This window comes from Sinohyriopsis cumingii, chromosome 8, assembly GCF_028554795.1.
Source record: "Sinohyriopsis cumingii isolate HCF-2022 chromosome 8, ASM2855479v2, whole genome shotgun sequence".
NCBI lineage: Eukaryota > Metazoa > Mollusca > Bivalvia > Unionida > Unionidae > Sinohyriopsis > Sinohyriopsis cumingii.
The window spans coordinates 92246498-92258848 of NC_142968.1; the positions used below are offsets into that span (position 1 = coordinate 92246498).

At 35.6% G+C, this 12351-nt stretch overlaps 1 protein-coding gene across 1 annotated transcript in view; it reads left to right on the top strand.

Moving 5' to 3' along the window:
* Nucleotides 1-11807, top strand: part of LOC149794145 (COMM domain-containing protein 4-like) — a 36267-nt gene extending 24460 nt beyond the window's left edge. Inside the window, exons 7-9 of the mRNA XM_089968220.1 lie at nucleotides 5701-5762; nucleotides 9512-9626; nucleotides 11443-11807. Of these exons, the coding sequence (XP_089824346.1) occupies nucleotides 5701-5762; nucleotides 9512-9626; nucleotides 11443-11483 (218 nt within the window). The 3' untranslated portion in view covers nucleotides 11484-11807. The remainder of the gene's footprint in view (nucleotides 1-5700; nucleotides 5763-9511; nucleotides 9627-11442) is intronic.
* Nucleotides 11808-12351: the final 544 nt, after the last annotated feature.

Sequence of the window (12351 nt, forward strand, 5' to 3'; positions counted from 1 at the left end):
GCCCAGTTTCTGATCTCCCATTCATATAAAAAATCTTCCCAGCTTGTATCCGTCTAAATTCAAACAGTCTTTTTAGCAATGTACAATCTGCATATTGCCCTTGCCACAGTACTGAAACATCTCTTCTAAAAGTAGTTAATGACATTCTCTCTGCATTGGATAACGGAAAGATTACAGTCCTCACCCTTCTTGATTTGTCTGCAGCATTTGACACAATAGTCCATGATATATTACTTCACTGTCTCCAGCATGTCTTTGGCATTCATGATACAGCCTTACTGTGGTTCAAGTCCTACTTGGTCAACAGGACACAAATTGTATCTGCAAATGGAATACACTCCAGCCCAGTTGATCTATGTTGTGATGTTCCACAGGGGTCTGTTCTTGGACCTGTTCTCTTCATTCTGTACACTCAGCTGCTCTCAAGTGTCATAGATCATCATCCAGTGTCTCACTAATTGTATGCTGATGACACCCAAACATACAAATCTAGCCACCCAACTGAAGTTGATGCTACCATCCAAGGTGTAGAGAGGTGAAATCAAGGATGACATGTAACAAGCTGCAGATGAATGATGATAAAACTGAGGCCATTCTGATCACAACACAAAGACTTTCTCATTCACATCCTTTACTGCAAACAATAAATATCAGCAACACCAACATTAAATTCACACAATCAGTATGAAACCTAGATGTTACTCTGGACAGTACTCTCACATTGCACCAACATGTCATGAACATATGCAAGGCAGCATATCTTGAGCTGATATGTAACAGCTCAATTCGCAAATATTTTTCAGTTGATGCCACTAAAGCACTTGTTTGTTCATTAGTACTTTCAAGGCTGGACTATTGTAACTCAATTCTGTCTGGTTCATCTCAATATCTGCTCCAGAAACTTCAAAACGTTCAAAACACAGCTGCTCGGATCATACTTAGAGTACCTCGATTAGAGCACACCTCCCCGCTGCTCTGTACCCTACACTGGCTATCCATTCGATCCAGAATCAAACACAAAATTTGTTCTCTGTGCTACGTTTCACTGTGGGACTCTAGTCCAACATACCTATCCAACCTCACCCATGTGTACACACCAGCAAGATACTTATGCTCCTCTTATGACAATCGTATACTCAATATTCCAGGTATGAAAACAAAGTCATATGGACAGCGTTCTTTTGCATACCAAGGCTCAGCAACGTGGAATGAATTGCCCACTGAACTTAGACACAAAGACACAGTGATCACATTCAAGAGGGCTTTCAAAACTTATTTCAACTGCAAGAACAAACTTAAAGACCTAATAATGTTTCCTACCTTAAATATTATCATCATGTTTTTTAATGTTTTCTAATTTCATGGTGTTTGTTTTTGTAATCATATCATTATATGTTTTTTATCTTATAGGTGTTGTCTAATGTTGTAAAGCACTTAGAGCTTATAAAGATTAGGTGCCATACAAAGTCCTCATTATTATTATTATTATATGACAGGAAATGTTAGAGCAGACGGATCTTTTCAAACTTCATAACATGTCAGATCAGAAGAAAAAAGACAATTCAGTGCTGCATTACAAACTTTAAAAGAAGAATGTAAGAGTAATGTAATAGAGCATTCTGAGTGCATGACATGCTTATTGCAGGATTCCAGTTCACGATCATTCAGCAAAAGTTACACATGTAGACTAGTTGAGGTGAATGGTTCATGTAAATAATATTTCCGTACATTCTGATTCTAATCCATATGGATTTTGCCCTTCATGACGAGAATTTTGACTAGCAGCAGAACCAAGTTAGACATCAAAATAAATGTTTTTCATACATGCAATAATTCTAGTATGCAATAAATAGATTCTACTTTTTTGCACCCAAATTGCAATTTTTGGCCTTTATAATAGCAATAATTATGCTTTTTCTTCTCAGGGCTGTTCCATTTAAATAATGCATTGTACCCAGAGAAGACAGTTTTAAAAAATGTATGCCAGGTTTTTTTGATATCATGGAGTTCATATTAAAATAATAAGAAAATTCTAAATTGCATCTATGGGTGAGTACCCCACATTAAAAGTGCCCTCCTTTGATCCAATGTATGTTTTAATGGAACATTTCTCAGGGGGTTGGTATGTATGGGTATACATTAATTGGATGTGGGTATACATTATCTGGATGTAGATCTTGATCGTGATCAGGATGACCAAAGTGGGGATAAAACTGATAATAGCTCACACTCAGATCCCACCAGCATACGGGGTGAAGGCAACTATCAATATTTACAGAGAGGAAGTCAGCCACTTCTTTTGTCTTCTCCAGGAAAAATAAAGGGACTTGCAAAGAGACTTTCAGCCAAGGTCAGTGACCCAATTGCAAAGCCTTTTCATCTATTTCATATACCAGTGTCCTGTATATCTCATTCCGACACCATTTTTACTTATCTTCCGGCATTAGACAAGAACCATGCCGCAGTCAATATGACTTTGCCTTCTTATTATAAGATGCATAAAAGCGTTCTGTACACCGTTCAGGGTTCGTCCACAACATCTAGGCCATGTCTTCATTGTTGGACATGCCATCCCTGGCAATGTTTTTATGGCAGACAAGTCTGGCAATGAACACTCCTGGAAGTCAATGGCTAGAATATCGATGGTGTTTACATGGGGGGCAATTGTAAATAAAGCTTCTGCTAACCTAGATCATCTTGTGTAACAGGACACATGCCAACGTTTTACCCTGCTCAATCCTACTAACATCCTGACCCAAACAGATTGCTTCTTCTGTTCGGTGGCAAGATAGAGGAAGTATGGAGACAGGCAACCCAGGAACTGCCCCTCCATCTCTCTGTGCAACATATCCGATTCACCCTCAAAGACTAGATGACAGGAGATAATGGGATGCAGATCGTTCCCTGTTCGACCCAAAAAAACCAACAGTTATCCCAACCCTTTACATGGATCTACTGATAGACTTTAATCAAATTTGCCAGCTTTGGAGGCATCTGATGTTCAATCTTTTTACAACCAGGTGGAATCACTGCCCTCTGCTACAAACAATCTCAGTTTAAAAAATTATACAGAAATTAAGGGGCTAGAAGTGCATAATTGATTCTGATTGCACTTCTCAACTGGGCCAGATCCTGGATCGAAGATTTTCTTGATATAGTGATAGATCTATCCAGGAAGATCTGGATCAGGCAAACTCTTCTCAGTAAGTCTCAGACCCACATGTTCCATCCTTACATAGACTGTCTTCTCCTTCATGCCTGGACAGCCATTCAGCATTAACATAACAAATTTTTAATAATGGAAAAAATTGCATATCTAGAAGGCCCAACACTTTAAGGGCCTACAAAGGGAAGTCCCACAAGTAGCTGGGTTTTTTCTATGGATGTTCAAGGAAAAAATGTTGGCTCCAGTTACTATTAAGGCTACTGTTCTATGTTATTGAACATGTTCCATCATCATGTCAGGGTGGATCTTGGTCATAGCAGAGACCTTTCTGATTTGTTACCCAACTTTGACTTACATAGGTCTGAATCATCACTTGTTTCATGAGTGCAAACTTTCCTTTGTTCTGACTTTGCTGAAATCAGAAAAGTTATGGTGTGTAGCCAGGACCTTGCTGAAGATCCTTTCATACAAGACCTATTTCCTTATTGTTTTAGCTTTGGCATGCAGTCCATGACTTACATACTTTCTCTATTGACCCAGCCTACCTTTAGTTTTGATCAGATGGCTCAGTGGTCTTTATGATTTTGTCATCAAGAACAGGTTGCTGCTGTCAGTGGGAAATCAAAAAGGTGTCCTCTCTCCTGTATTTATACATCCCAATCACTTTCAAATAGGATCAGACATAATTTTAAGCAGATGTGATCTAATTCGTGTATTAGGGCACAACCTCTCTAGCCCTATTATTGTGGTTGAAGTGAGTAATAAGTACAGACACATCACTAAAACAGAGTCGCCTCAGAAAAATATAAACTTATGTATGAACCTTGTCTAAGACCATAATGTCTCTATCAAAGACATCATTGAGTTATTCAGTTGGCATGCACTGTCAACCTTCTAAAAATTTTATATCCGAGACTTAGCTCCACAATGACATACCCTGCATCTAGTTGACTCAGTATCAGTTGAAGCATCTACCAGACCCAGTTGACGTTGGCACAACCTCCAGATGAGCACTCTGCACAGCTGTCACACAGAAATTGTATGCAGAACCCATTATTTGTGCTTTCCGGATGTAAACCGCCCACCCCACCCAGTTATTTTGCTCCCAATTAGGAGAGTGATTTAACCTTCTTGTAACAAATCCAATATTCTCCCCTCAGAGGTTACCAGGGGTATAGGCTGGATGCTCAACATTCCCTCCACCTGTTACCTATTCTCCTAATGTTAATATGATCAGGAAACTTATTTGAAGGAAAAAGATTCTTTTTTAGTAAATTATGTTTCTCCTAGAATACTGACCCAATTACATTACTGGGAGGGCTGGATTTGAGAGGTATTATGGTGTATATATCGAATGTTAATGTGATCCTGTAAGTATTCTAGGAGAAACATAATTGACTAAAATATTTGCATTTTCTGATTTAGCTATTGAGGGTTGTTCCAGTAAAACATACCTGAGACCCAGAGAAGGCATTTTTTGTGGAGTAGTCACCACTAGAACTAGTGCAGTTTAGAATTATGTGTAATTTTCATATAAACTCTTTAAGTAATCCAAGTATCCTTGCATATATTTGTAAAAAAATTAAATTAATTCCCATTCTGGGTACTAAGTATGTTTAAACTGAAAATCCTGACATATTTTTGTTGTGTACATTTAAACCTAAATAAAGAACATGTGTTCCATAGCAAACACTATCTGGGGTCTGAATAGCTTTAAGATGATGCAGCTTTGTCCTGATGCAAGATTTTAGACATATTAAACAAAAATTTATATCAAATAGAGGATATTTCCTTGAAACGAGTGAATAATGGATATATTTCATCAAGTTGATGAATAACTCAATATTTGCACGAGTGGCAAAGCCACTAGTGAAAATACTAGAGTTTTTCACCCACGAGATGAAATGTATCCGTTATTTACTTGTTTCAAGCAAAAATTCTTTTTATTTTATGCTCACATAAGTTGGCTACCTAAAGTTTGTGACACAGTGAATTAGCAGATTTTTAACGGTAATGTCAGCTGTTTACCATACATGTTCTGCTATGCTATGTGTACCTGCACACAAAGTTAGTTCCACATCAGATTTATAAAAATTAACTGATATTTCCAGAATAACAAAAAACAAGTTTCAAGGATAACAAACAGGGATTATTAATAATGACAATGACATGTACATAAGGAAAAAGTAGTTCACTGACAGAAAATCAAAGGAAGGTAAGTATGTTCTGACCCAAAAAAGTAGTTCCTGTAGTGAAAAAATATTGTTATTTTTTCACTACAGTGAAATATCAAAATTGTTTTAATTAGAAAATCAAGTAATTCACTGCTTAGCATAAAATAATACTTGATATATAAGATAAATATCTTTCCAAAACTTTAACATAGAATTGCAACATTACCACCATTGGAAACCTATATCTATCTAGTCATTCAAAGGCAGAAGATTAATGATAAGGGCACTGATATAAGATTTGCTTTGTGTGTATATAAATTCAAATTATATAACAAGTTATATTGGTGTCTTGTTTTTCAGTATCTCGACTTGATGGTGTGGAGTGGAGGATTGATTACATTATCAGCTCCAGTGAATTAAAGGTAATCTATGTAAGACTATAAACACAGAGACTTATATGTGGTAATATGTTTGTCAAGCTATACATGTAACATGTTTGTCAAGCTATACATGTGACATGTTTGTCAAGCTATATGTGTGACATGTTTGTCAAGCTATACATGTGACATGTTTGTCAAGCTATACATGTGACATTTTTCAAGCTATACATGTGACAGAACCATCAGATCAGTAGATTTCAAAATTGTGATCAGTAAAATAGAATCTTAATTTTTAGGTTTTTTATTGACATAAATTGTATTCATTTTAAGTGGAGTAAACATCAAATAAGTGCATAATTTGGCATAACATGTGTTTTCTTATTATGACAGTTTAGATCAAAACTCAGATTCTTAGAGCATATCTTACAGTAAGAAAGAATATTTTATGTTAAATTGAACAGTTGTATATCTTCTAATTCACTACAGAAATTTAATTAAATTATAATTGGCAAGTATTTTTAGTTTCCTTAAGAAATTCACTGCCTGGTGACCACTGATGACATTCATGGTGTTCACAAAGTTTCACACTTAAGAGACTGGATTTGGTCCCAATTTTCCCTTGAATCACTCTGTATTTTTCAAAAGAATGGAGAATGTTCTCTCCATATCAGTATTGGAAAGTGGGATGTTTGTTGCAGAAGAATTGTTGCTCATGGATACAGTGTTTACAGATGCCTGGTGATATAATTTCTTTCCTATATAAGTATACATTCATAAAAATATATTGCATGAAGCACAGTGTAAACTCTGGACCTTTTGCTGCTCATCTACTCCTGCTTAAACTCTGAGTCCAAGCATTGTTTAACTTGTGACATTTGTTAGCTGGTTGTTTTATTTTAGCATTGGGAGAAAGTGCAAGTTTCTGCATTTTCATATGACGTGACCAAAATAATAATAATAGCTTCCCTTAAAGATTCCTCATAAAACATCTTTAAAAAGCAATGATAGGTAAAGAAAACTATGTTCTTGAATGCTGAATGTTACAGGGGTAGTTTTCAGTTGGAATTCATTTACACTTGCATGATTGTAGTTGCAACGGAACAGCAAGATCTTGACTCGAATCTTGCTACTTGGTTAACACAAAGTGAACATAGAGTCAAACTTAAGTAACTAAAAGTCATGGCACAACCACATGGTCACCAAATTTTTTATTGGTTATTTTTGCAAGAAGGTGGATAGCAATGAATGAAACAACTATCCAAATAAAAGTAAAGGATATACTGAATTTGCCCTTTATTTCACCCCTTTAGAAACTACCCTTGGTTCACACGTCAAATATATTGGCAAAACCAAAAAGAGTTTTTAATTTTTGAGGTTCTTGATAGAGACAATCAAATAATCAAATTATTTACATCCAGAAATCGCCCATTTTGAACTAGGTTGAATATTGGACTGTACTGAGCACATCAAAATTTATGAAAAGGAGGTGGTCACTCATCATAAATAGCAGGTAATTGGGTTTTTCCCAAGATGAAATTTTTTGTTTTGCTTGCCTGGCCATAAGATCAAATGAGCTTATGACATGGTCCTTCCTGCATTATCTTTCATTTACAATTGCTGTCTATATACTCTCATAAACCACTTGAATTTTCTATGTGGTATTACAGGGATCATTTTGGCATGAAGACCTCTTCAGATTTAGTCAGTGGCTGTAGATCCATCAATGGATATGGCCACCATTGCCATTACTAAAACTTGGAAAATCTTTTAAATAACTTCTTAAAACTACACGACAGTTTGACAGAAAGTATCTAGCCATGGTAGTTTTTCACATTTGTTCATATGAATCATGATGTTGATCTGCTGTCAAATGTGGCCAGTCTTACTAGGAATAGAATAAACTGTAAATGACCAACTTTCACAGAAAACATTTTGGCAGTAAGGGATTTCAGTTTTACAAGTGATGCTGATTTGCCATCATATATGGTTGTCATTAGTGTACTAAAACAGCAAAATCCTGTAAACCACTTCTTTTTAAAAAAACACTTGACAAAATTTGACATAAATCATATTCTTATGAAGGGCTTTTATGTTTGTAAAAAAATGTTTAAATATTTCAATAGAAAAACAGCTACAGAATTGTAACTAATCAAAACCACTTTACAGAATGTGACCAACTTGGCAGAAATGTCATGGCACAGAGGTCTTTCAGTGTTGGACAGATAATGCTGATGTGCCATTGAAAAATCAGTGACAGTAGAAAAACCTTTAAACAATTGTTTTCTTTACAAATACAATCAACAGTATAGGAAAAAATTTCTGAAGAAAGCATTGAACCATATTACTTAGCCGACTGCTGCAGCTGCATATGGCTATTAGACAGATGTCATCCAAGTGAGCTATGTCAGGCCCACTTTGGCCTCCTATTAGATAGATGTCATCTAGGTGGGCTATCTCAGGCCCACTTTGGCCTCCTCTTAGACAGATGTCATCCAGGTGAGCTATCTCAGGCCCACTTTGGCCTCCTGTTAGACACATGACATCTAGGTGAGCTATCTCAGGGCCCTTTGGCCTCCTGTTAGACAGATGTCATACAAGGGAGCTATCTCAGGCCCACTTTGGCTCATGTTGCAATACCTGGTCTGTTTCATGCATCCTGAATTTTGAAACACTTTGCAGAGATATTTTAAATGTTATCAGCTTCTGAAAAGCAAAAGAAAATTTTGTAGGTTACCATGCTCAGAATAATCCTTCAACATTTTTTATTTTTTAAAGCAGGATGCAAGTTAAAATATACTAAATGATTTGAAGATACATGATTGTACTGATATGCAGTTTGGAATAAATATTTTTAAGTTTTCAAGGTATGTGTAACCAGATGAGTCAATTTACTTTGAAAATAAATTGGTTTAGAAGACAAATTAATTTATTGTAATTACACAGGAAGGTTTTTGTGTCAAAATTACATATGGTCTTTGACCATTTGTGAAATAATTCAGCATATTAAAATTATGTTTGATAAGGTAAAGAAAAGCTTTTTGTCCATTGTTTGATGCAAAACCTGCTTTGAACTTGCATACCATAAACATGTTAAGTTAATTAAACTTTTCTGGATTATAAATAAATGGATTCATTCAAGTAATGTCAAAAAAATTACCCTCTCTGTATTTATATAAAGCAGAAACAGATTTTTTTATTCATATTTGACATAGAACAATCATGTCAAGTCTTGCCGCAAACTTACTGGATGCAGTAATCATGAAACTAACAGGACAAACTTGAGTTTGGAGTTGAATTTACAAATTTGTGAACTTTCGTAACTTTGTTCTGAGTGGTTAGAACAATAGTCTTTTGGCATTATCTTTAGTATTTCTGTTTGACTTCATAAGACGACCCTCTAATCCCCAAAGATGAGTCACTGACCCCTAGAAATGTGTGAAAATTGGTATTTCTGTTCTTTAAAACTGCTGTATAGATAACTGTTGGATACTTCTTGTTGAAAGACAAAGAAAAGACCTGATTTTATTGTTTATTATATGTAAATATTAATGGACACAAAGTTTTATATTTGATTTCAGACTTTATTATTTCTGTTTCATGACGGTAGGACCAGCAAGAGCCAGATACATTGCTTTCTGTATTAAGCTTAAACAAATATGTCTTTTATACACTGGCCGATGGCCCCAGTGTTTCTAATCACACTCCTCATAATTAGTATCAAAGTCCATTACACACATGTATTCATGCCGAGTCTATATTGATACTTGTGCCTTGTGTTTTCTATACAACAGGACATCAATGAGCCCTGTGTACAGCTGAAGATGAAGATAAACAATCCAGATTTGCATTCAACTAAACCTGTATCATTTACCATATTGGCTGACAAGTTCAGGGTACTACTTAATGGTATGTGCCATAAATTCATAATAAACTTAGTTATACCCTCCAAGAAATAATGTGTGGGGAAGAGGTATACAGTGCATCTTTTAACACTTTTATTTATTTTGTATCTCATGGAAACCTTTGAGATGTTATAATGAAACTTTGCATCTGGGAGGGGCAATTTTAATAATTGTTATGTTGTTGTTGTTGTTGTTGGGTTTCACGCCATTTTTCAGCACACGATAGGCTATGTATGGCGGCCAGTATTAATGGTGGAGGAAGAACCTGGGAAAACCCTGGGAAGAACCACCGTTCCACGAGAAGCTACTGGCACGCTTTCTCACATACCCACATTGGTCGAATCCTAGACTCGAACCCACGCAGACAGAGGTGAGATGGCAGTGATCCGTAACAGATAGTGCTTTAGACCACTCGGCCACTCGGGGCCCCACATAATTGTTATGATTGTTATAAATTGATTTTAAAAAAGTATTTTTTTTGGAATTTGTGTGGTCATAATTATACAAAAACAAGGATTGGATACAAATTCTGATGAATCATGAATGCTTTATTTCCTACAAATGTGGAAATTGCCTGTTTTTCCTCATACCATGTTGCTGTTGTGGACATGTTTCATTTGGTTGCAGAGCAATGGTAATGAAAGAATGTCAAATTTGGTTGAACAGCAAGTTATGTTGCTTTAACCAAATGAACATGTCTATTCACATTAGTGTGAATGTGATTAGACATTCATTTATTAAAGACAGCAGCAAACATGCCAAAGCCACTGGCATGAAATTTAAACCTCTTTATGACTGGTACTATGGATTTTTAAAATGATTTCCTGCCTTGACTGTGCAGAGGCCCAAATAGAGGGATATTTACAGACTTCACAGCACCAGTGCACTGAACATTATTAACTATTATAAGAAACTAGAAATATTTTAGATATACTTTCAGTTATAGATATTGTGGTCCTTGAATTTTGTGAAATGGTCGTGGAAAAGTTTTAGAAATATCACGCAATTTGGTTTTGTGCCCTGTTACAATAACCTAATGAATACTGCAGTCATGTATCACATGCCATACAGTAAACCAGTGAATACATTGGGATCATGTATCACATGGCATAAAGAAATCCACTAAATACATTGTAATAATTTATCACATATCATATAGCAACCCAATGTCAGTCATGTATCACATGATTTACAATACTCCAGTACTTTTGATTTTTTTTATCACTTGGCATGCATAATCCAGTGTATTTATTGGAACCATGTATCATATGCATTGAATAACCCAATGAATACATTTCACAAGTGTATCACATAGTAATCCAATGAATACTCTGGAATTATGTATGACATTGCAAACAGTAACCCAGCTCAGTGAGTAAATTAGAATCAGGTATCACATGGCTTACAGTAATCCAGTGAATACATTGAAATTGTGTATAACATGGCAAAGAATAACTGTATAAATATATTTGTCTTCTGCATCACATCATATATAGTAATGCAATCAATACAGTGGAATCATGTATCACATGGCTTAAAGTAATCAAGTGAATACATTAAAATTGTATCATATGTCATACAGTAATCCAATGAATGCATTAGAATCATATCACATGGCATAGAATGATTGTATCAGTATATTTGACTCCTGTATCATATGGTATACAGTAATCCAATGAATACATGGTAATTGTGTCTCACATGGCTCAGAGTAATCTAGTGAATTTATTGATATCAGTTAATTTCAATATATTTTTCATATGATGATCTTGTGCTTTCATCAACATGTGAATTTAATTACAATTTTGTGTTTTTTGCAGAGCTGAAGCTGGCAGAACAAATGATGAACAACCTCAGTTAACCCAAAGTTAGTGAAAATGGGACTGCTGCAATATAAATAAATAAATAAAATACATATATATATATATATATACACACACACACACACACACACACACAGAGGCACACCTCACCCTCAATAACTCGTGCACAGTGGGGTCCAGAAACAGACTGCACTATGAGCAAGGGCACAAGTTAGTGAGGGATCTCTGAAAAATGAGAAGTTGTGCAATTGCCACTGAAAAAACTGCCCAAGAGAGGGGGGTGAGAATTGGGATTGTTTAATGGCTGAATACTCATTTTATAATCACTTTGAGAATAATTTTCAATAAAGTACTTTTTCTAACAGAGTTTTTTGTTACTGTGTGTAAATTACATTTATTTTGAAGATGCAGAATATCTGAAAGATAGTTAATATTATTCTGACTGGTTTCAACAACCTTCACGTGTACATGAAGACAGTTGTGTATTATGGCACTGATGTTTTGTTGTTGTTGATTAGTCTGGTTCCCTGTTTATTATGTTAGAGCAAAGTTCAAAGCAGGGAGTCTACAAAGCAGGGAAGCAGAGTAACCATTGATAAACCACAAAACAAGATTATTATTGTTAAACTAGTGACATTTATTTCGTGTAACAATCATCTATGTCAAACTAATTCTTTGTACTTTTCAGTTGGTAAAATATTGATGAGATGATTTCATTGCAAGTCACCTCTGTCTGCATTGGTTCGAGTCTAGGATTCGGCCAATGTGGTTATGCGAGAAAGCTTGCCAGTAGCTTCTCTTGGGTTGGTGGTTCTTCTCTGGTTCTTCCTCCACCATTAATACTGGCCGCCATACATAGCCTATCCTGTGCTGAAAAATGGTGTTAAGCCCACAACGATCATTGCA